Here is a 23,814-nt window from a genome sequence, read left to right on the forward strand (position 1 = left end):
GTGTCTCTTGCAAGCACCAAAGTGTACCCCTTCACTCCCCTGCACTGGGGAGGCACGTGCATCCCCACACCAACCTATCCAACCCCCCTTCACCTTGTAGCAGTGACGGAGTTTGGGGTCAGAGCTCCATCCTGGGGGGCAGGTGGTAGTGAGGCTGGGCGTGGGGAAAGGACCGGGCAGTTCAGGATTGACTGGGGTGCCCATGTTCTGCCGACAGATGTACTTGGCCTTGAAGGTGCTGCAGTTCTTCACCTCCCATAACCCCATGGAGCTGCCAGTGGCCAGAGCCACACAGCCACCTTTGTTGTAACCTGGAGCACTCACAAGAGCAGGGGAGATGGCAGACTTAGGGTTGGACTGTGCTGGGGGACAGTGCCAGCCCCACCCTGCAAGAAGGGGAAGTCCCCATCGCACCCCCGACCCTTACCGGGCTGGTTGCGGTTCCAGTGAGTGTACATCACCTCATCACCGCTCAGCCAGTGGAATGCGCCTGTCTCATTGATGTCCTGCAGAGCCGTCCAAAAATACTCCCCATCCCAGCCGTAGATGAGGCTGCTCACGTATGCCTGCTCGAACCTGGAGGGACAGCGACAGTGGGCGCTGAGCTGCCCATGATGCTCCAGCCCCCACCTTGCAGGGCTCTTTCTGGGGAAAACCCACCACCATTGGCATGGCTCTGACCTGTTGGTGATGGTAACCAGTGTGGAGCTGTAGTCGGAGCACGTCTTGCGGGCGTCACTGTAGGGGACACGGTCCTCACCCAGCCAGAAGCAGGACGGGCTGTGCCACTTCCAGCCCTGGGGACAGGTGACAGGGAACATCCACCACTGCCCACCTGGACCTCCCCAGAAGGATGGGAGCAATCCCAGGGCATGAGAGCAACATCCCACTACTGCCTCTGCCTTCTCCTGGGAAGTCTCCTGCCTCTAGCTGCCCCAGCTTGACCTTGCTCAGCTTTGAGCTCTAACAAGCCCCTGGCCCCAGAGGACATGGCTATAGGGAAAACAAACACCCAGGCAGCTTCAAAGCTGGGGAAACAGCTCTCTCTGCCAGCATCCAGCCCCAGCCAAGGCACAGGCAGGGGAACACAATCCTCCTCTTTATGCTGCAGGGCTGAGTCCAAAGCGAGTACCACTGCAGCCAGCTTTAATCCCCGCCTTGTTGATGTTGGAGTCTCTCCGGGGTTGGAGGCAAAACTGCCTGTTTTCTGCCAGAGCAGGGAGCAGGATGGCCCTGGGTTTGGCAGCAGTGGTGGCAGAGTGGGGAGGGACATGAGGGCTCATCTGCAAGAGGGGACACACACCCTTCACAAGGGTGAAGTGGCTCAGTCAAGGAGCCAAGTGGCCCCAGGCTCAGGGACCTCCTGGAAGGGGAAGCATCACTAGGGTTCTACTCCTGGGTCCCTCGGGCATTGGAGGGACAGTGGGGGCACATGCTATATGCAGTGTCATCAGCACAGTGGGGAGAGAGGTAGGAGAGCAACTTTGGAAAATGAAAACAACCACAAATCCCAGTTTTTACCCCAAGTTCTTGCTCCTACAGCCTTTCTCTGAAGCTGGCAAATCCAGGTACAGACCCATATGCTGGGTCCCTCTGGAACAGCATGGATGCAACTGAACAGCCAAGAAAGGGGCCTATCCTGGGACAGTGCAATGTCACCAGCCAGCACCAGCCTCAGTACCCGTAATACCTTGGGGGTGCACTCCCACACACTAAGCACCACAGCAAGTCCCTGTGATCCAAAAGAGGGCCAGAACAGGATCCCCAGCCCCAACTGTTGCCTCCAGCCTCCAATCCCAGTGTGCCCTCACATCCCTCTCCTGATCTGCATTTCCCATTGGCCAAACCTCTATCCTTCATTGCTTCCTTTAAGGCTGCTCCTGAAATAAAGGGGATTTTTAAAGGGGGCGGGGGGGGTGGGGGGGGGAAAGCAGCAACACCACCATGAAAAACCTGCAGAGCAGCTGGAGTGGATAGGACCAAACTGCCAAGAAAGATGTGCCTCCTCTCCACCAGCTGCTTCCTCTGGGTGGCAAAGGTCTTCATTGAGAATGAGTAAGTAAAGGAAGGATGGTTCTTGCTTCATTTGTGCCTTGCATTGGTTCATTGCTTCATTTGTCCCTCACAGTTTGCTTCCCAGTGCATCTCTGCTGGGCACCCAGGACCAGGATAAGACTGTGGCTGGAGAGCCAGGAGGGAGTTAAATCTGCATAGGGAATCCTTAGGATTGCTTTGGGGACACACAGATGCATGGTAGCAGAACTTTGCCACTGAGTGTCTCATCCCCAGCACCTGTGGACACTGGGGCTCTTCCAGCTATGTCTGGCAGCCCTCAAATCTGGCCCCGCATGGCAGCTCTCCTGGATGCTGTGTTCCCCCGAGTTCTGGCAGAGCCAAGCAGCTGCTGGAAATAGGGCAAAGACATGGGAGGAGCCCAGCAGCACCTCTGGGAGCTGGTCTGGAGCAGCTGCTTACTAGTCAAGGTGCAAGCAAATGGGCCAGCTCTGAAAGGCTGAGAGAGGTTCAAGAGCCACAGTGCTACCAGATTCAGTGCTTGGAGGCTTTGCAGAGAACCACAAAAACCACTTCCCAGCAGGTGTGGGAACAGGGGGGCTTCAGCCCCATGTGACAGCTGGGGAAACTGAGGCAGGGCACAGGCTGAGTGAAAATCCACTGGTTTGGTGTCCCCACAATGCTCAGGCTCTGCCTGCAGGAGGCAACCTGCCATCATGTTAAGGCATAGGGCCACCTTCATCCTGCTAGGCTCCCAAGTGCTTCTGTGTTTTGGCACAAAGAGAGGCAAGGGGGAAAAAAATGAACATCCCTGCTGGCAGCCAAAGCTGCCTGATGGGGAAGGTCTTTGACAACGTGCACAGATGCATGTGCTTTGTGTCCCAATTTCTTCCCATGGACTTCACCATAGCAGTGAGGGGCTCAGCAGCCCCAGAGTGCTCCAGCTCAACAGCTCTCAGAAACAGATGCTCTGGGTGCTGCTCATCGGGGCTCCCCAAAATGGTTTTAAGGAAAGGTCCCCTGAAGCCTTGAGCACTATGCAGAGCTGTGGAGCAGCCAGAGCCACTGCCGTCCCAGGTGGCCCTCACCTTTCGGCACCCGTGGTCATCCTCCTCCTTCTCCTGGCTCACTCGACCAGGCTTCTTGCAGATGGATGGCAGGGTCTGGTTGCAGGGACTGTCATTCCACCTCCCTTCCTGCAGGGTGGAAGGAGGAATGGCAATGAGCCTGTCTGACAGTCTGGGGAATGTCTCAGCCTCTTTGCCCCTACCTTGGGTCCACAGACTTTCCTTCCCCACACCAAATCCCCAAGGATGATGAGATGGATTCCTCCCACCCCAACGGATCAGATGAGCTAAGTTGAACCCAGATGAAGACATTCCCTAAGGAATGCCTTCCTCATCAATGAGGATGCTGCGGTGCTCCTTACAGAGGTGCAGGATAGCCCCCATCCCCTGCAGGCTCTCACCGGTCCCCATATGGTCACACAGTCCTCCAGACTATCACGGAAGTTGTTGGGCTCAAAGGGGTGCCAGTATGTGAACCTCACGGGGGTCCCATCTGACCACTCGAAGTTCATCTGCAGCTTGAGGTCATTTAGGCCAATCCAGAGCTCCTCCACATCTGCCAGGACAAGAAGGGAGGGAGTGAAATTCCCTCCTCCTGGCTGACCCTGTGCAGAACCCCCTGGTGATCTCAGCCCTCGTGACGGGACTGTTCTCTGCACAGTGCCTGCCAAAACCCATTCAGGGCTCAGCTCTGACCTCCTTGTGCCAGTGGGCAGGACAGAGGAGGATAGGGCAGGGCAGCTCCTGCCTGCAAGGATGGGCACCTGGAGTGGCAAATACAAGGACATGGACTCCCAGAGTGGGAAACACAGGGACATTTGGCTGCAGCTTTCAGAGAAGGGCTAGCAGTATGGGAGTAGAAGTCCAGGTCTGTATGCTCAGGTCCAGTGAACTACTGGTTCTCAACCATTCCTTTCCTGCAAATCCCAGTCTTCTACCAGCCTGGGGACAGCGGTATTTCCTCTCCTTCCTCCCCTCTCCTATACCTCCTTGCTGGCCTCCTCCAGAAAGTCCAGCAGGATTTTTTTTCCCATCTTTTCCTATATTAACCAGCTGGGACTAGCACCATTCCCAGCTACAGCTGTGTAGTTTTTACTCAGCACTGCAGGCTCCAGGAACAGCTTTTACATTTGCTGGATGAAGGATGCACCCAGATTATGGGCTCCTCCAAGGAACACAGCACCTCCCAGCCTGGGACCTCCACTCCCTGCACAACCACAAAGTCAACTCTGCAGTCTCTAGCATATCCAGGGACTTTTCCATGGATCCCAAAAGACAATAAAGGGGCTGCTAGCACAGCAAGCTCCTCCTTACCTTGCTTGATATCCTTGGTGACAAATTCCAGCTCGGAGAAGGTGTGGATGCTGACCAGATCACCCCCGCTCCGCAGGCAGGTCTTCTTTGCCTCCTGCCAGCTTTTCTTCTCTCCTACCAGCCGGTAGCAGTTGGACTGGAAGGGCTGCCAGCTGGGCTCGCAGTCCACCTTCACCTCTGACCATGAGTCTGGCAGGATACAAGGCAGCCTGAGGGTTCCTGCCCAGCTAATCCAGCCCTCTCCTTGGCAGGGAAAGGTCCGTAGTCCTGCGGGTGCTCAGCAGACCAAGCCAAAGCCGCAGTGGGAAAGCCACGGCCAAAATGTAACAGGCAATGGAAGGTGTGGGAATTGTGGCTTCAGAGCTCCAGGGACAAAACAAAATCCGTCTCCAGAGGAATGAGGGCAGAGTAGAGAGCATTCCCTCCCCTAGGGACCACAGGGACCTGCTGTTCTCCATCTCTCCCTCACCATCTAATCTGGAATGGCACAAAGCACTTCCTGGAAATGTTCCTTAAGGATGACTTTTCCTAAATCAAGCCCTACTCTGCACACCTAGGACAGCAAGCTGAGGACAGCATGGGCACCTATATGGACAGCATCCCCTGACCATGCTGGGAGCACACCCAAATAGGTTACAGAGCTGCCCATTCCCAGTGCTGGTCATCCCCTGCTCACCCATCAGGAAGGGGTCAGCTGTGGCGTTGGGCTTCTTCTTGCAGATGTAGGGGAGTGCGATACCACAGTCGCGGTTCTGCCATCCCCCAGATGACTCGGTGCGAATCACCCCACAGTTCTCCTCACTGGGGTTGTCGGGCTGGTCTGGAGAGTGGGATAACGAGGGGACAAGCTACTGAGGAGCCAGGACAGAGCCACCAATGCAGCTCTGCCTGCTTCAACACCAGTAAAACCTCTTTTATTTTGTTATTTTGCACAAGGAAGACGTGATAACACGCCCAGGATTATTTATAGTGCCTCAATGCACAAGAACCCAAAGGATCACTGTTTTACCTGGAAATGTTGATAGCAGTCAGGGGGTCAAAGGACAAGACCTGAACTCCTCCCACCTGTCCTCAAACCTCCTTCAAGGGTTTCAGTGTACTCCCCCAAATGCCTTTGGGTGATGGCGCTAGGCATGGCCCTCTTTCCTCTGAGTACTCCAGGGTTAGGGATGGGTGTCTGCAGCTGGAGACTACTCCTATGCCACACTCCAGCACTAAGCAGGGATGCAGCAATGCGCCAAACAAGGAATATCAGCCCAGGTTATCCACAAGGTCAATGAGTGTTTGCAGAGGGCCACTTCCCCCTTAGCAGCCTGTGTCTGGAGCTGCAGCTCCAAAGATGTCCCAGGCTGTTACACAGGCCCCTAGGGCTCTCTGTCCCCATGCAGCAAGGGGATACCCTGCAGGAGGCAGGGCCACCTCCCTTGCCATGGGGCCATCTCTGGTGGTCACAAGGTGTTCCTCAGGCACCATCACCAACACAACCTCCCCTGTCTCACCACTCTCCCAGTTGAGGTACTTGAGGGGTGAGTTATCTGACCACTGCCAGCCTCCATTGATGTCCAGGTCATTCAGACCAATCCAGAGCGTGGAGCTGTACCCAGTCAACAGACCTGGAGCCAACAGAGCCAGAGGGGTAGAATCAGTCTCTCAACCCCAGCTCAGTCCCCAGCTTGTTACCCCCCTAAATCTGGGGCAGGCAGAGCAAACTGGCACTGGCAATGCCCACAGTGCCATCAGCCCTGCCCTAGATGAGGGGTGCACAGCCAGGCTGGCAGAATCTCACCATTGATGTAAGTCTGCTCATGGATCTCTGTGATGCTCAGCAGGTTGGCCCCTTGCTGCTCACAGCTATTCCAGGCTTCCCGCCACGACAGCGTTGACTGGAAGTTGAACTGGTAGCAGCTGTTCGTGAGATGGTCCTTGTCCCAAAAGGTCTCACAGTCATTGCCTGTGGGGATGAGCAGGGTGAGGACACAACAGACACACAAATTCCCCCAATAACCCAGTAAACTGCAATAACTTGCTGCTCTGGCACTGCAGAACGCTCACAGGGGGAGAGGAGAAGCCTGAAAGTCCCCAAGAGGGACTGACATGGGGTTTTTGCTTTTTCCCATGGGATGCATCCCTCTACTTACTCTTTATGGGGCAGAAGCCCCACCGCTCGTCCTTGCCATAGTCCTGGGTGGTGGCACACCAGAGGTGCCCGTCCTCCCGCCCTGTGCTGGTGCACTCGTGAAACCACTGGTTGTCATACTTGAAGGGGATGGTGCAGGGCTTCCCATGAGAGTTGCCCTGGATGGTGTAAATCTCTGAGAGAAAAGAGAAGCCCTTGCTTGAGGATGTGTCTATGGGGGCTGAAGGGAGATTTGGGGTGAGGGGTGAAAGTTGGCCCAGTGTGCGGGGTTACGGGGTGCCTGGGGGCTTCCCACCCCCCATCACCCTGATCCTGCTTGGTTCTGTAGCTCCAGTGAGCTGGGACTGAGCTTCCCAGCTTCCCAATTACTGCAGCACCACAGCCTCAGCTTGTGTTTTGGGGTTGATTTGGGTTACAGGATAACACTAATGCCCAAGGAGGTGTTACCAGAGTAGGGTATGGAGCACAGATCCTCCTCGGTGCCGTACGTCCTCCACTGTGAGCCATGTGCCTGGTCCCCCCTGTCCAGGGAGGAATTGCCCAGGCGGGCACCTAGATGCTGCGAGAGCTGCTCCCCAAGCCCACGGCAGCTCCAGCGCATGTTGACTGACTCGCGGTCACACTCATAGGTGGCTAAGAGGTGCAGCCCCACCGTGGCGTTGGTCCCATGCCATGACACCCCCAGGCACTGCATGGCCCCCACGCTGAAGAGGCGATTTCGGGAGACCCATTTCCACTGCTGGGCTGGGGCACTGGTGTTGCAGCCCTTGGCCAGTCGCACCAGCGAGTCCTTGGTCTCCAGGCAGCCCTGCACTCCCGTGTTGTAGATGAGAAAGACTTTGGAGTCTGGGGAGAGAACAAATGGAAAGGGTGAAAGCATCACTGGGGATTCAGTAAGTGCCATGAATGGCTCTGAGCCTTGACAGAACGTCCTGGCTCTGTGCAAAGCAAGTTTTAGTGTGCATCCCTGGGCACAGCACCTGGGACGCTGGGGTCACCGCTTTCCTTCAGCACTGACTCAGGGTTTGACCCAGTGCCCATCCCCAGTGGTGGGCTCTGGGCAGAATGACACAGGTGGGTGTCTGTATCCAGTGTGGCATCACCAAAGGTGGCTGCTGGGTATCGGAGCGAGAGCAAAGTGCTTGCCCACTCTAACTGCATCGTTAGAGCCGTTCAAAACTGACCTCCCATGGGCAGCATTTGGGTGCTGCATTCCCAGACATTGCAATGATGCCAGTGCTGGAGAAGCCAATGGCTTCAGCACCAGCCATGGGTTCCAGGCAGAGAAAAACAGAGCAGGGAAATAGCGCATGCGTCACTGCTATGCTTGTTTGGGGACCTGCTAAAAACTGTGGAGCAAACAGGAACTGCTGGGGAAGGTCTCCCATCCTGTGAAGGAAAGCGCCTGCACAGCCCCAGCAAATACAAAATGTCATGCCAGGACCCTTTGGAATCCCAGCCCAGGCACTGGAAAGCAGAAGCCAAGTGAGGGGAATTGCTGCCAGCAGACAGAGGTGCAGCCAATGAGAGAAGACAGGCTAAGATCAACCCCAACTCCACATGTCCCACAGTCCTGCCTGCTGCCATGGGCCAACCATGCATCCACAAGGAAATTCCCTGAACCTCAACATAACTGGGGGTCACCCCATCATGTGACTTTATCCCAAAACCTGTATAAACCAGTAAATCCCAGACATTATTCTGGGACACACTGCTCCAGCTGATGTGTCATGTTTGAAAGACATTTCATTTCTTCAAATGAATGTTTCTAAGCTAAAAGCCACCTCAGGGCTTCTCACTGCCTCTTCTTGCCCCAACATTCCAGCAAGAATCTTCTGAAAGCACCACATCAACACCACCACTTTTGTTGTTCTTTTTTTGTTATAAAACATCCCATTTTTTCCCACCACAAACATTCACCAGAAGTCCAAGTGAACTTACAGGCCCCACTATAATTTGCTTTGGTTTGCTTTGGATTTTTGCCACTGTATGATTTTTTTGGGGGGCTGAAAAGGTTTTCATTCCTTAATTCCCCACAACCTCACCCTGCCCCAGCTTTGTTGTTACAGGCAGCTCCGGCACATTCAAGCAACAAACATCTTGGCTCACAGAACTTCTCTGCCCTGCGTACAAAAGGAAAAAAAGTAGAGGAAGACGGACATTCCCACTTCTTTTGGGAGTTCCAGGATCAACCCAGTTCTGGGACAGAAATTATGTCAGAGGCTCCTTCCCCAGCTCAGAGGACATTTATTAGATGATGACAAATAAACAAAAGTGTAGCTTGTTTGCAGGGCTTTATTTAATTTAAGGGAAACTTTTAATTTCACTGAAAATATTTTTAAAATCATGGCAAGTGAGAAAATAGGCAAAAATCTAGAAAAAGGCTGATTCTGGCTGGCTGAAGCTCAGATTCCTTAAGGTGGTGCTGGTCTTTCTCCAGCTGGAACTGGCCTGATCCTGACCTGGACAGTGGGAGACTAGCTCATCCCCCACCAAACACCTTCTCCCCATGCCAGCACCATCCATGCCACACCCAGCCCACTGCTATCCCCTTCCCACCTACAGTGAGGGCAGTGCAGCCCTTCCAGCATCAGGGACATGGAGGTCTTTAAGCAGGTTTGGGTGATGTAGCATTAGTGCTGTGACCCACTGGAGCAGGATGAGGCCTCCCTGGGGCACAGCCTGATGCCACAGTGGCTCCTCTGCAAGGAGCCAAACACCATGGTGCTTTGCTCCTTAGAACAGAAAAAACTGCTCTACCATGAGCATCACCATATGGAGCATCAGCAACAGGACACCCCTGACTGTTACCTGTGAGCCTGGTCTTGCAAGAAAAAAAATAATATGGGGTTGGAAAAGCCCTGGAGGAGGAATCGGTGTCAGGAGGAGGAATCAGTGCCATGTTGGGGCTGCCAGCACCATGCAAGCAAGGGTCACACTCACCAGTGGCCCTGCAGTGGCACCATGTTCAAGGAAGCCATCCAGACTGGAGGGGGCAGGCCTGGGGCCAGAGAAGCACAAAATGCCATTTTACTCTAAAATGAGAAGAGCTGGAGGTAGGAGATTATAGACTACGGGATTTGGGTAGCCCCTGCATGCTGCAAGCAGCTTAGCCCTTTGGCTCAAAGAAGGCAGGAGAGGCCATGCAGTGTGTGTCCCCAGTGTTTGCTGGGCCATGGAGGAATGGGAAAGCTCCAGCACCAGCTCGGGCCTGGCACCCCCACAGCTCTTCCAGCAAAACTGCTGTGCAAAACTGCTTGCTGTGCACTGCTGGGGAGGAGCTGGGGAGGGGGGGATAACCCACACAAGCTCAACACAAGGCAGTAAAGCTGTGCTTCACCAAAAAGACACCTTTCTTTCCCTTATTTCTATAGAATTTGGGGTTGAGTGGGTCCATGCTGTCCATGACATTAGCAGTGGTGCTTGGATAGGCTCCTGGGCACTGAGAGGAACATTCAGCATTCCTGACCCCAGGATAGATGTGTAGGTGGGTGGGAGGCGGCAAGTTTGGATCAATGAATTCCTTTTCCCAAGCTGGCATTCTGCAGAGCAAACTCAATCCTTGCAAGAGGCAGCTCCAGAGGAGTATCCCAAAGGGACTGGGAATGTCCTCGTCCCTTCCAGGGCCCACTCTCCTTCACTGCCCTCAGTAGCCATGGCACAGTTGTGGCTGACTCCTTTCAGAGATGTTCCTCGGGTTTTGGTAGCCACCTGTGGACCTGAAATTACACAGGCAGAGCTTTCCAATCACCCCCCAGTTATGGAAAACACCCATGGCAACACCTGCAGATCCTTCCCAAAGAGGAGCTGTCCTTTGGCTGAGGACAAAGAGCACTGGAAAACCCAATCCCGTTGGATGCTCTGCCTGGAATCACCAAAATTAAATCAGGGCCAGGATTGACATACTCTGTCTTTCCCTCCTGCATCTTCCCTCTTTTGAGCAGGGCCAGCTCAGAGTAGCTCTGACCCATCACATCCTGGTCCTCCTCCTCTGCGGATGACTTGTGAAAGCAAGCAAAATCCCACACATTTCCATCAAGGATAGTGTCTTCTCCCCTTGGCTGCGCATCAATTGGGATGCTGCCTTCAGCCTACTGGTGGGATCATGGAAAGCAGCTGGTGCTACAAGGCAGTGTGATGGTGAGGACAGGGGGGAGCTGGGACTGAAGGCAGGACACTGGATCTGCCACCAGAAACACTCTCCTCTCCCATGTGGGAAATACTGGGATGCTCATGCCTGAGCACCATGTGAGAAACTGGCCTTGCCACTGGTGGCTGAACACTGCAGGGATGGAGAAGCTGCCATCTTTTGAGGCAGACCTCAAGAGAGCTTTTACACCCTGTGCTGGCTCCAAATTTTTTTTTCTTAATCAAAAAAGCAAGTTCTTGGCCAGCAGGAAGCCTGAACTGAAGGAACTCAGCTCAACCGTTCCCACAACAGCCTTCCCACCCTCAAGCAAATATGGAAAGCTTCACAACCAGCAATTTTGGGGATTGTGGGCAGCACTGGATGAGAGAGGCCACAGGGACAGTAGACAGAGAAAGCCCTGCAGCATGACATGGATAGGCATCCTTGGCACTACCCAGCCTCAAGCACATTCCAGCTCAGCCACCCACAACAGGACACCCAGAGCATCCCTGTTCCATTGCATTTGTCATCCTCCCATCACCAGCAACAAATGCAGGGAGCAAATTCAAGAAAGGACTGAAGCTAGACCCCACTCCCAGTTATTGTGGACTGGAGCAGCGCCAGGGCTCTGGCTGCAATTACAGCTGAAAGCAAATGCTGTCTCCAACATGTCAGTGCTGTGAGGCTCTGTTACCACATCCCTGCCAGCTCCTGCCACCTCTTTTGGCTCCTCTGTAAGGGTGATCATGACACCATGTGATGCCACAGCCCCTCACAAACCTCTGGAACTCAGCCCTGCCCTGCAGCTGCCCTGGCAAAGGTGCTACCTGCCCTTGTTCTCATTCAAGGTTCCCCTTTATGTGGGATGTCCCAAAAAACACAGCTCCAGGTTGCTTGCACAGGAGGCTGAGCATACCTGGAGCCACTGGGGTGATCCCTCTCAGAGGTTCCTGTGCTGCAGACACACCATGGATATGGTTTGCTCCAAACCACCTGGTAAAGGCAGCAAAACCTTGAAGCCCACAAGGTGCCCCAGCCATGCAAGCAAACAGGCCTGCATTGGTGCTCCAAGACTCACAAGCTCCCTCAGAGGCTGCAGTCCCGTGTGCTAACACCTTCATTTGGATTTGTGAGCCCAAGAAAACCTTTTACTTGTAATGTCTGGCAGCAAGAAACCCACCCTTCATTCGTATGGCGCAGAAAGGAATCCCTGTTTCAGCCTGAACCCCTCACGTAATGTGTCTCACCTGCCAGCAAACAGGGTACAGCATCTCCAAGCCACCTACTCCAAACCACCATCTTTTCAGCCCATTTTTGCAGCCCAAGGGTGAGCAGTGGCTCTGAAACCTACATGGCACTGATGGGTGAGAAACTGCGGGAAGAGGGAACTCATTCACGATAAACATGGTGGGGATGCACCAAGTATGAGGAAAAGATCAGCAACAGAGAAGAAAAATTCCCCTGGAATAAAAAAAAAAATAGAAAAAGATGACAAAAAATACAGATGTGCTCGGAGACCTGAGGATGTTCAGCCTGGAGAAGAGAAGTCTCCAGGGAGACCTTAGAGTCCCTTCCAGTGCCTAAAGGGGGTCCAAGAGAGCTGGATAGGGACTTTGGACAAGGGCCTGGAGTGACAGGACAGTGGCTTTAAGCTGGAGGATAGCAGGGTTAGACAGCATATTGGGAAAAAATTTATTCCTGTGACACTGGAGTGGCCCTAGCACAGGGTATTAGAGAATCTGTGGTTGTCCCATCCCTGGGAACATCTAAGGCCAGACTGGGTGGGGCTTGGAGCAGCCTGGTCTAGTGGAAGGTGTCCCTGCCTATGGCAGGGGGTGGAAGGAGATGGCCTTTAAAGGACCCTTTCAACACAAGCCATTTTGGGACTCTGCAAATAACCAAAAATAGTTGCTCATGGAACACAGGAATTTCACCTGACAAAGCCTCAGCTGGGCTCAGCTTGCACAGCCCTGAGGAGGAGAAGGAACTGCTGGATTGGGGGACCAGTCTGACAATTCACCTTCCAGTGACATTTGGGAGGGCAGGACCCCAGGACTGCCCCCCCGACCATGCCCAGACAGCTCTGCTGAGGGATACAGCACGGTCAGAGAAAAGCCCCAACTCCATCTTGAATTTCATATTACTGGACAAATTATTCCTCTGGAGGAAAATCCTCTTCCTGGAGAGATGTTCCCAGCAAAGCCCAGCTCCAGCAGTCAGTCCAGGCATGGCTGATGCCATTCTTACAGTCTTGGTGTGAAGAAGAGCAAGAAGGATAGCCATTGCCATGAAGAGCACCAATTTTTGGTCCAACAAAGGAGCCTGTGCATCCTTCTGCAGGCTGGGAATAGGAAACAGTGATAAAAGAATCAGCTGTGTCCATGGATCTGCTCCCAACAGCAGAGCTGCTGCCAGCGATCACACGACACAAGAGCATTCCTAGCCTGTGGGAAGGACGTCATGGCTCTACCTCCCCCAGCTGCTCTTGGTGTCGGTAACTCCATGCAACTCCTTAGAGAGGAACTTCAGACTAAAAAAAAGAAAAAAAGGGAAGGAAATGCACCCATACTGGCAGCTAGGACATGTCTGGCTCATGAAGGGCACTGGTCCTGTCTGCTCAGAGCTGAGAGGAGACACCCCCACCCTCAGAGCTCCTAAATTAGAGTTTTGCAGCAAATGAGCAATGATGCCCAACATCCCACTGACTCACCCCGCACAGCACAACCCTTAGGCTCAGCTGGGGCTAGACTTGCCAGAAGCAGCACTGGGTGCTCCAAGCCAAGCTCCAGAATAAAAGAGGGTGGTTCTTGTTTTGGTTTTTAAAAACAGACCTCAGGGAGTTAAGGACCTCTTGCTATAAAAAAGGAAGTGAAGCTTCAGACAGTCTTTTGGGGGTATGGAGCAGCAGGATGTGCACTTCAAGCTGAGAAACTCCTCTTGGCTGGCCCAGCAGCCAGAGAGAAGCTGTTGTTTCTATGGTGGGAGCTGTATGAGATGAGCTCCTTACTTGGCTGCGACGATGATGGCTACCTACTACCCTGCTCACCCCTGCTGTCTTGTAAAGGTTTTGGAAGGGCACCACATACTTCGCTTCAGCCTCTCTGAAGACATTAAGAAGCCCATTCTCCCAGCATCCTGCCTGGGACACAAACAAAATGAACACATTTCAGAAGGGATGCTTGTCCCTGGGCAGCCCAAGGGACTGACCACAGCAGTGGCCACAAGGGAGACAAGAGCCCAAGAATCTGCCCTCTGGTACCTGGCAAAGGATAGAAGGACAGAAATTTTCCCCAGTTTCTCCCTAGACTTGCTGCAGGCTCCAGCCCTGCAGCAGCTGCATTCATCCAGAGGTTCTGACTCTCAAGGAATGCAGGGAGATGAAGGCAGCACCATCCACCGAATGGGCTCCAACCAGGATGGAGAAGTGCAATGGACACATCAAGAGCACAGTGGTAAAGGGTCCCTCCTAGGACACAGTGCAGCAGCACCCCAGACCCCCTAGCCAGCAAACTAGCCAGTGGAGTGTTGCTACATGCAGGACAGCCCTGACATGTCCTTGTACACAAGGTGCTTCCAGCACAGTTGGTGGACGACTTATCAAATGTTTCAAAACTACTAAAGAAACTCTCCCCAAAATGATGAAACATCCATAGATATTTCTCCTCCCTCATTTCTCCAGTACCACTCCTAATGTTCTTTCCCTGAGCAGTGGTATCACTGTCTTTGGACAGAGACCCCCCTGTTCACCAAACCCAAGAACATTCACACTACCAGGGTCAGCCTTCAGTGTCTGACATATATATATATGGTATATATATTATATATATATAAAATAAAAATGGTATCTATATTATATATATATATATAATAAAATGGTATTTACCATGGAACTTCCCACCCGGTTCCCTTTGCCTGCCTCATGCCCAGCATTCCCAGACCAGGCATTCCTGGGGTAATGGGGCCACTGCTACAGAGCTCCATATTGCTGTGTCTGGATTCAGGTGGAGGAATAGGAAAAGCTCCATCTGTCCATTCCACCTTTGCACCATTCTGCAAACAAGGCTGTTTTACATGGAAAATCCCATATGCGTCCCTATTGCAATAGCATGAGGTCCAGTGCAGGACTGAGCAGTGGGATGGAGATACTGGAAAATACCCTGTGCCCTCTGAAACAGCCAAACCTTTGCTCCCAGACTAAAGAGTGCTCCCAGGAATTTGCAAGTCAATCATTTTCTAATCCTTAAGAAATTACAGATGGGTTCTTTAAGAATAAGAGCATCTGTGTGGGTCTCTTTTGGCCTCTAAGCAATCTTAGGAATGAGAAAAACGTTGATGCTCTGCGAGCTGTGCACGGTTCAGATTAATTAAAATCCTGCTTCTCACTGCACATGAAGAATCAAATTTTACAAACTGCTTAAACAGACCTTCAGGAAATGTGGGAACTGACAGTGGTCAGAAAATAGATTTTTAGGCTTCAGGCAGTAGCTTGAGGCTATGTTCCACTCTGGCCTGGGAAATCATAAGGAGGAACCCAAACAATCCTTGTAGATATCCCTTTTCCTGACTCGTGGTGTTTTTTCTAACTTGTTGTTTACTTGTAAGAAACGGTCGAGAGGTGTTGTTCCAAATGACCAATTAATATCCACTGTACTGAAACACTGTATAAAAGGATGTGCCTCTCAATAAACTTTCGCTATAATGCTCTCCTAAGAAACCCGAGCTTATGTATCATTATTTGAGCCATCCTGAATTGTAACAATAAGGAAATGCTGGCTCAGGATGGGTTGGAGTGGGTGGGAGGGCAGCCACCACTCCCACTCTCACCCAAGATTCAGCTGCATTCATGGAGCTGAGCAGGGCATGATGATCCAGTGGATAACACTGGGACCTCTGGCACAGCTGGACCAAAGCCTTCCCTTCCCTGCTCCAAGCACCCACTGAGGCAATGGGACCAGAGTCTCTTGTGATGGATTTACCATCTGGAAGGATGTACAGAAGGATGATAACATCCTCAGCACACATTTGCTTTGATTTGGGGACAAAACATTTCCTTGGAAAATACTTAAGGAAGTAATACTTAAGGAGAGTGCCTCTGCCTGCAGGGAAAGGTGCAAAATCCATCCAGAGAGAAAATGAAGCCAGAGAGAAAAATCTGCAACGTGGCTTTAACCATCACCAAGACCTTGCCTGAAAATGCCTTTGCACATGCTTGCAAGGAGTACCTCCCCATGGGAAACCTCCTGGGGTCCCCACACCAGCTGGGTGGCTTTAGGGGAAGTGGACAGTTTTGTACGTAAGGTTACATTAAATCTCTTTCCACTCTTGTCAGTCTTGCATAAGCACCATCCCCAGCCCTGCTGCCACGTCCCAGCAGCTGCCGTGGCTGCAGACACTGGGGAGGTGAGGTCTCCACTGTTCCATGTGCCGTGCAGGCTCCAGCAGCAAAGCTAGCACCTCTGACCCCTTTTCCTGCTCCTAAACAGGACGAAGATCAAGATATAATTTCTTGGGGCTGCATTTGCCATGTAAGAAGCTATTTCCATTAGGATGGGGAAAACGGCGGGGGGAAATTCATGCAAAGGCTGCTCTGTTTACTCTACAGGCTGTAAATTCTTTCCAGATCCCTTTTGCGTTCTCTCTTGCCCCACAGCTGACATAGCAGGACCTATACTGAGCACTGGGTAGGTGGGAAGTTGATCCAGCACCAAGTCCTGGCATTGAGACAAGGACCTTGTCCTGCCTGCAGCCTTGGCAGGATAGCAGCTGCTGCCTCAGTTTCCCTAGGAAAGCATGGTGCTGCACAGATGGGTTAGCTGGAGAAAATATCTCAGCAAGGAGCCCCAAACCTCCTGCCAAATGCTCTTGCTCCACCTTTCTGGCTGTCCCAGAGGTGAGAGTTTGGCACAAACCTCACAAGGAAGCATGAATTCCCCAGGGGAATCAATGGCCTATCTTCTGGATTGGCCCCCACTGAAAGTGTCCTTGGAAACAAGGAACTCTTGGGACTATTCTATCCTGATCCCAAACTCCTAGTGAGGATCCTCTCTGAGCTGCAAACCAGCCTGGTGCTGGGAGATCCCGGATGTGGCACCTCCAGTGGTGCTATACTCTGCCCCCTTCATCCACAGGGTCTCAACTAGGACTGATGCAGGGCAGGAGCAGCTGAAAGTCGGGATGGGGAGAAAGAGCTGAGGGTGCTCAGCACCAACAAGGCATGAATGACACAGCCCTGCAGGCTGGCGGCCGCTGAAAGCCGCCTTGTTCCTCACCCAGGCCCGGCATGGGGTCGGCTGCCACCGCACTCCCGCCCCACAGCCAGGACAGAGATGCCTCTGTTCTCAGAATCGCCAGACCTGGATCTCACTGACATTTTTTGGGATGAAACAGCCAGAATTGGCCTGTAAAGGTAGCAAAACCTTGCTGAAATGAAATAACTCCCTTAAAGCCCACAGAAGGAGGAATTCACAGGCCTCAAGTAAATTATGGGGAGGTCTAACAGGAATTCAGCTGTGGAAAATCCAGCTGAGATGTCTACAAGCAGCAAATCCTGACCGCTCTTCCAAATTGTCCCAGGGTACAGGGGTCTCCTTTCCCATTGCTTCCTGCTTTCTCCATCTCCCAGCCAAGCAGTTTCTCTTCTGATTCCAGAACTGATCCCTTGCTTGGCATGGGATTGCTGCCCACTGTCATCATGACCATGACCCCATGTCTGCCCCTAGAATGAGGCGGCTCAGCCCCAGGCACTGTGAGACTGGGGTGAGAGAGGAAAGCAAGAGGGCAAGGGGAGGTGGGGGCAGGGGATCAGTGTGTTCCTATGCTGCCACTTCCAAACCTACTTTGGATTTGCTAAATGTGCTCTGATAAAATCGGCCAAGGGTTTACAGTTGTTTCAGGCAAAAGTAGCCAATTTTGCTTTCTTTTGGAATTTTACATTTTTATCAATAGGGCCAAAATAATTCAAGGAAGCCCCAAAAGCAGTTCCTTAGTTCTAGGCTAGACTATCCAGGAATAAAAAAGAGTCTCAAACGGCAATTTCAGGGGTCATGCAGAGGAGCCTCCAGTGTCTGGCTCGTAGTGCCTTCAGAAGGTTAAAAAAAATTAAAATACAACCCGTTGATTTTATTGTTATTAGATACTAGGAAAAAAAAAAAAAAAAAAAAAAAAAAAAAAAAAAAAAAAAAAAAAAAAAAAAAAAAAAGTTTGCAAATGCCCAGTCGGGCCCCGATCCCACTTTTTCATATGAGTAACACGTCGGGAGAGGAGAGGGGGTCAGGATGGGAGAGGGCCGCAAGCTCCAGCAAATCCCTTCGGCCCCTTCCCGACCTCCGGCTCCACGAAGTGCCCTCCCCGGAGAAACAAAGGGCCGGAGCGGGACCCACCCCCGCCGCGGAAGCGTTTCCGCCGGCCTCGGCCGGCGCTGCGTGGCCGCTCGGCGCGAGGAGTTAAACTCAAGAGTGATAAAAGGGAGTGAAAATGCGGGGGATCGGAAGAAAACACGGCGCGACAAAACTGGAGAAAACAAAACGCGGCAGAAGGCAGCACGACCAGAGGGATGGAGTAAAACAAACCGTAGTAAAAGCAAGTAATACATTCCGCGAGAAATAAGCCACAGCGATGTGATCCGCGTTCTAGCGAGGCGGCCCCCTCCGCCCTGCGCGCCGCCGCCGGGGCGCCGCCGCCGGGGTCCCGCCACCCCCTCCCCGGGGGAGTCCGGCAGGGAGGGGTCCCCCAGCCCTGGTTTGGCTACTCGACGTGGTTTGGCCCCCCCTTTTCCCTCCGAGAAGAAAACTCAGGAAAGTGGAGGGAGGGAGAGCGCGGTCCCACCTGGGTGCGCAGCGCCGAGCACCAGCTGGAGCCCGAGGAGGCAGCACAGCGGGCCGCGGAAGAGGGAGCACAGGGGGGGGCAGACAGGCCGCGGTCCCGCTGAGCCGCGCCCCATCCCGGGCGCTGCCCGCTCCGCTTCACTCCACTCCGCTCCAGCCCCTCCTGCCGCTCCTGCCGGGCCGGGGCCGCGGACGGGGAGGGGGGTGGGGAGAGAGAGAGGGAGGAGAAAGAGGAGGGACGCGAGCGGGAGGGGGAGGGAAGGAAGGGGGGAAAAAAGATGTTACAAAATAAAATAAGAAAAAACCCGAAGCGTGCGCGCCGGGCTCAGACACTGCGTCAGCAGACCGGGGGCCCGCCCCGGCGGCGGCAGAGAGCGGGGCGCGGCCCCAGCCCGGGGGGCTCCGCCCGCTGCAGCGCATCGCTGGGGCGGAGGGCCCAGGGGTGAAGCGGCGTAGTGGCAGAAACGAAGCCCGGCCTGCACAGGGCGTCCCTGCAGATGCCCGGCGATGGCTGGCTCCCCCGGCAGAGTACCCACGCAGCCCTCTCCGCAGCCCGGGTGGTCGCAATGCCCCGGTACGGGGCGGAGAGTGTGGAGGAGATGCCCGCGGTGCCGTCAGTCCCCCGTTGGGTCCCGCTGCAGGTCCTCAGCGTGGGACCCCACCTTGCCAGAGAGAGGAGCCAGGAGCTAACGTGAGCTCCCACCACACATCGTTGCTTGCACTTCTGGGTGCCCGGCAGAGTTATCTCATCCCAAGCACAGCCAGCCCAGCTGGATCCTCCTCTATCCATGTCTGTGACACAGAGCCGAGCAGATCCAGCTGTGAATGCTGAAATTGGACACAGCTCACCGCACCTTCCACCACAAGCCCAGTCCCTCCATCTGTGGGGGCTGGTGCGGCTCTCCAGCTTCTGGTGCTCTGCTGCGGGCATGGGGCAAAGAACATCCACAATATCTGATGCAGGAATATCCCGCATCCAGGAACTGCACATTAAAGACTTTTAAAAACTTTAAAAGAACTTTTGAACTTTTATCTTCACACCTTCACTCTAGCATGGCTTCCCATGGCCCCAAAAGCCGCACAAAGAAGGCAGCATACACAGAAAACACTGGAAGCTGCCATATTCCTGGGTTTCTGCCTCTGTTTAGTGCATTTGGGTGATGCTTATAGTGCCCATTCTTATGGGAGTATCCTTTAGGGTGTGAAAGCCTCACCTCCTCAAGCTTTCCTGGGATTTGAGCAGTGCAGGGAGGGTCAGTCAGTCCTTGACACACAAGACTCTGCCATACAAAATCAGGGGAGATGATGCTTTTGATGAGACCAAGCTCATGGCAGAGCTCCCTTGAGCAGGGAGCAGGATCTGGCCCCAAGATGGCACAAATCCCTGAGGGGGTGAGGACCAAGCGTGAGCCAGCCATGGTTTGGCTGTTCTTCAGAAAACAAAGTAATCCGTTGTTTCCCAGCAAGGCAGGAGGGACTTTCAGGCTGGTGCCAGGATGGGCTTTGGGGATGCAAACCCTCTGGGGGGGCTAATTAAGCACATCAGTATCTGGCCTGCTGGTTTTTCTAAAGCAGGGATTATTTTTTAATTGCAGCAGCACTGAGAGAAAGGCCTTGCTGGCCTCCATGGCTGCCACAGGAAACAAGCATGACAGCTCAGAGGAGAGGAAGGAATCACCCAAATCTTTGCTTCTATCCCGAAAACTTTGAGAGCACTCCAGGGGGATGCCACCCACTGAGACACAAGTGGCTGGACATGATGGGGCTGTAGAGTCCTGTGACTGAGACCCTCCACCCGTCCTGGTTAAACCTGACATCCCTTTCAAGGAAGTTGAACCCATCTGAAAGAAGGAACATAGCAGAGTCAAAGGTCTTTGGATCCCATGGAGCATTGCAGCTTTCTGGCCTGGTTCATCCTGTGTTTTGGAGGTCCCTATGCTGCATATGATTAGCAGATAATTAGCACTATTAATTAATTTCTTCAACACAGGTCAACAATTCCTTACTCTCCTCCTAATCTGATTTAGTACCAGTTGTGTTGCTACTAGGCAGAGTGGGTCAGGAGGAAGTGTGTTTTTCCCTTGGGGCATTTCCAGTCTGTCTGACACCTCTGGCCTTAATGAGTTGCTGCCAGACAAGGACAAAGGCACAGGGCTGCATGCAGGGGATGGCCAACTGCACCTTTGGCCACAATTTCAGGAGAGCTCCTTGCCTGGGGAGATCGATTGGGAACAATGGCTTTATCCCAGGATTACCTGGAACTTGGGATACTCAGCGTCAGTAGCTGATTCCCACAGTTGAAACATCTGTATCTGTCATTTAATTGGAGAAATAAATTCTCAGTTTTGGCCAAAACAACATCCTGTGTAGGGAGTGGTCATGTCGTAGGGACTGCAGTGGGAGGGGGTGAAACAGCATTGGCTCAAGTGAAAATCATTCTGCAGAAAGTTTGAAAAACATTTCTGGAGATAGACCCAAGCCATTGCCTGCCTTTGGCTGGCAGTCTGGTCAGGAGCGCTTGGGAGAAAAAGGGTCAGTCAGGATGCTCAGCAGGTTGTAAAATACGTCACCAATGTAGAGTGGGACCCAAGCATAGGGATGGTGAAGAAACCCCAGATTTGGAGCTGAGGTGCTCAGAGCAGTGAGGCACCCCGTGACTTACTAAATTTGTGACTGTCGTGGGGCATGTTTGGTGTTTGCTTGTGCCAGAGAGATTAGAGGAAATTATTTGGGGACCTGTGGACAGCATCTGTAGTCTTCAGATTTTCTGAAGGAAGGGTCTGGCCACTTCTGAGGGTTCTAAGGGTCATCCTATTTATTGGATGACCAGGGAGGCAGCATGTCCTGCTCTGTTGCACTCATCCAAGGGTGTTCCCCCCAGCCCATGGCTCTCTGTGGGACTGAGGGCTCCAGGAGAGCAAAGCCCTGCCTATGGGCGGCAGCTGTTGGGGGACTCTGGTGTCAGGGGCTTTGCTTTGCTGGGGACCAGCAATACCTGACAGATTCTGCCAAGAGCTCAGTGCTGCCTCGGCCTCATCCTGGCTCCAAATAGGACTGGTTGGGCCAAGATCAACACCCACCTGGCAGGCGCTGTGCACTGAGGTCACTGCTTGGGGAAGAGGCCGTCTTGGCGCCTGCTGGCTCCTTCTCCCTCGCACCGGCAGTAGCAGCAGGGAATGGCCACGTCACTCTCTCTGTTGGAGACAGGCAGGAACAGCCAGTCCAGCTCCCTCTCCAAGCTCCAGGCTTTGCGTTGCAGGCAATGAGGGTGATTGGTATCCTCTAACTGAGATGTGGGGTTTGGTGGGGAACCCCATGGGAGTACAGGAAGAGACTCATCCCCAAACTTTGCATTTGCATCCTTCCCTTTGAGGACAAGCCTGGGGACACCATGCAGGAGTTCAGTGCTGCCACAGCCCCAGGCATGTTGGTTGTCATTGAAGCCCCAGACTGATGCTCTCCTGAGAGTTTGGTTTTCTTGTTAGGGTTCAACACTGCAAGAGCAGTCTCAGTGCTGGTGGCCGAGACTCCACCAAGCAGGAGGTGTCAGGGAGGCACCTATTGTTTGCTTCTTGTGCTCCTCCCCCAGGAGCTGAAACACAATGTTTAGGATCATCCAAGGCTCTGCTGAACACTCAGCTGCAGGTAGAAGGATCCTGGCCAAAATGAAGGGACCTTTCCCTGCCTCCAGCCCAACCGTCCCTTTGGCTCTTGCAAGGAGCAGATGGAGCTTTGCTAGGGTCCCTTAATATGCTTGGTCAGCCCTATTCCCCGACCTCCTTCCCAACTTTGCTGTCTTCCGGTACTGCTAAGGGGGTCCCTTTGTGGAAGCCCCACATGGCAGCTCCCAGAGCTCTTTGCTGCTCTGTCTTCTGCAGCCCTTAGAAGTCAGGCAAGTTCAAGCTGCAAATAATTTATTAAAACCAGATGTGCTCACTTAGAGCTGCCATGAAGAATTTCAGGGCGCTCCAGCCTTGTGAGGGCCAGTGCTGAGATCCTGGCCTTCTGCTGCGGGGGCGAGACGGTGCTGGGGGCTGCCCAAGAAGAAGTGCTGCCTTCTCAGCCTGTTGCCTCTCCTTCCTGCCTGGCCTCCCCTGGAGGGCTCCTGGAAAGGGGCAGAGATGGAATTCCAGACATTTACAAGAAATTTGACTTTTAGAAAAACACTTTCTCTGCATGACTCAAGAACAAATTGGTGGAACTAGGCTGCAGAGTAGGGAGGGAAAACAGCTGGAGAGTAGTGGAGGACAGCACATCCTGAACAGCATCTTCCTTCTGGAAGAAGCAGGTATGGGACCACAGAGCAGATATCTCACCCTGTTCCTGAGCGCTTTTGAGCAAGAGCAGCATGGTCTAATTGACCCCAAGTGCTACATTTCCATCTCTGCCACTGCCTTACCTCATAGCCATGGACATGGCCCCTTCCACTTCCATCCCTCACCAGTTCTTTTAGCCTGGAGTGGTTTTGGCATCAATCCCAGCCACTCTTCTGGATTTGGGTGTGAGTGCCTGGATTTTCAGGATTAGCATGAGCTGAGATGAGCCAATGCTGAACAAAGCAGGTTTGGAGTCCTGATCCTGATGCGGAGCTGAGCCAAGAGCAAGGCAGTTGCCAACAGGGCAGCGTGTGCTTGTGGCTCATATGCAGCCAGCACCTTCAGTTGGGAGAGGACAGGGCTGAGCAGAGCTCTGGATTTTGTCTTCCCCTGGATGCAAAGCAGAGCCAATCACCTTATAACTTTGCTGCTGGTGTTCCCCAGGGCAGCCCAGGTGGGAATGGGAGCTCTAGCCTGAACATGAGGCTGAATCTCCCTGAGTTCATCCTGTTGCTGTTCACAGCATCCCTGCATTTTTATCTTCATTCCTGCATTTTTTTAATCTCTGTCCCTGTGTTTTTATCTCCATCTCTGTATTTTAATTCTTTTTGGACCATGGCACTGCTCTGCACCATCCCTGCAGCCCAAGTAACAGAGGAGGGGAAAGCAGCTCCTGGCCAGGGCTGCCTGGGGCCTGGTGAGGCTCATCCCACTCTGGCAGGGCAGATGATGGATTATGTCAATTTTCAGGCTTTCCTGAACCAGCTCAAAGCACTTGAGCCTCCCCTTCACTGAATGTGTTTGGAGATGAGTAGCAACAGAGTGAGTGAAACACAAGCTGCAGCCGAAGGTGGAGGGAGAAGAAAGACTACAGTAACCTATCCCAGGAGGAGATGCAGGCTAGGAACACAGAGGAGCATGCAGTTCCTCACCATCAGCACATGCCAGCAGCTTCTCCTGGCCTTCACACCCCCATGTAGCTAAAGCTTGGAACTGGGAGCGTGTCTCAGGCCCA

The 23,814-nt window shown here is 53.2% G+C and overlaps 1 protein-coding gene across 1 annotated transcript in view; it reads right to left on the bottom strand.

Moving 5' to 3' along the window:
* The window catches only part of MRC2 (mannose receptor C-type 2), a 29,138-nt gene extending 10,514 nt beyond the window's left edge, over positions 1-18,624 (bottom strand). Inside the window, exons 1-12 of the mRNA XM_083877687.1 lie at positions 18,485-18,624; positions 6,979-7,377; positions 6,533-6,706; positions 6,181-6,345; positions 5,894-6,007; positions 5,071-5,214; positions 4,395-4,583; positions 3,482-3,636; positions 3,102-3,209; positions 682-797; positions 428-576; positions 94-311 (exon numbers count right to left, since the gene is read on the bottom strand). Of these exons, the coding sequence (XP_083733813.1) occupies positions 94-311; positions 428-576; positions 682-797; positions 3,102-3,209; positions 3,482-3,636; positions 4,395-4,583; positions 5,071-5,214; positions 5,894-6,007; positions 6,181-6,345; positions 6,533-6,706; positions 6,979-7,377; positions 18,485-18,599 (2,046 nt within the window). The 5' untranslated portion in view covers positions 18,600-18,624. The remainder of the gene's footprint in view (positions 1-93; positions 312-427; positions 577-681; positions 798-3,101; positions 3,210-3,481; positions 3,637-4,394; positions 4,584-5,070; positions 5,215-5,893; positions 6,008-6,180; positions 6,346-6,532; positions 6,707-6,978; positions 7,378-18,484) is intronic.
* Positions 18,625-23,814: the final 5,190 nt, after the last annotated feature.

Source organism: Zosterops lateralis (assembly GCF_965231275.1).
Source record: "Zosterops lateralis genome assembly, chromosome: 24".
NCBI classification, from domain to species: Eukaryota; Metazoa; Chordata; class Aves; order Passeriformes; family Zosteropidae; genus Zosterops; species Zosterops lateralis.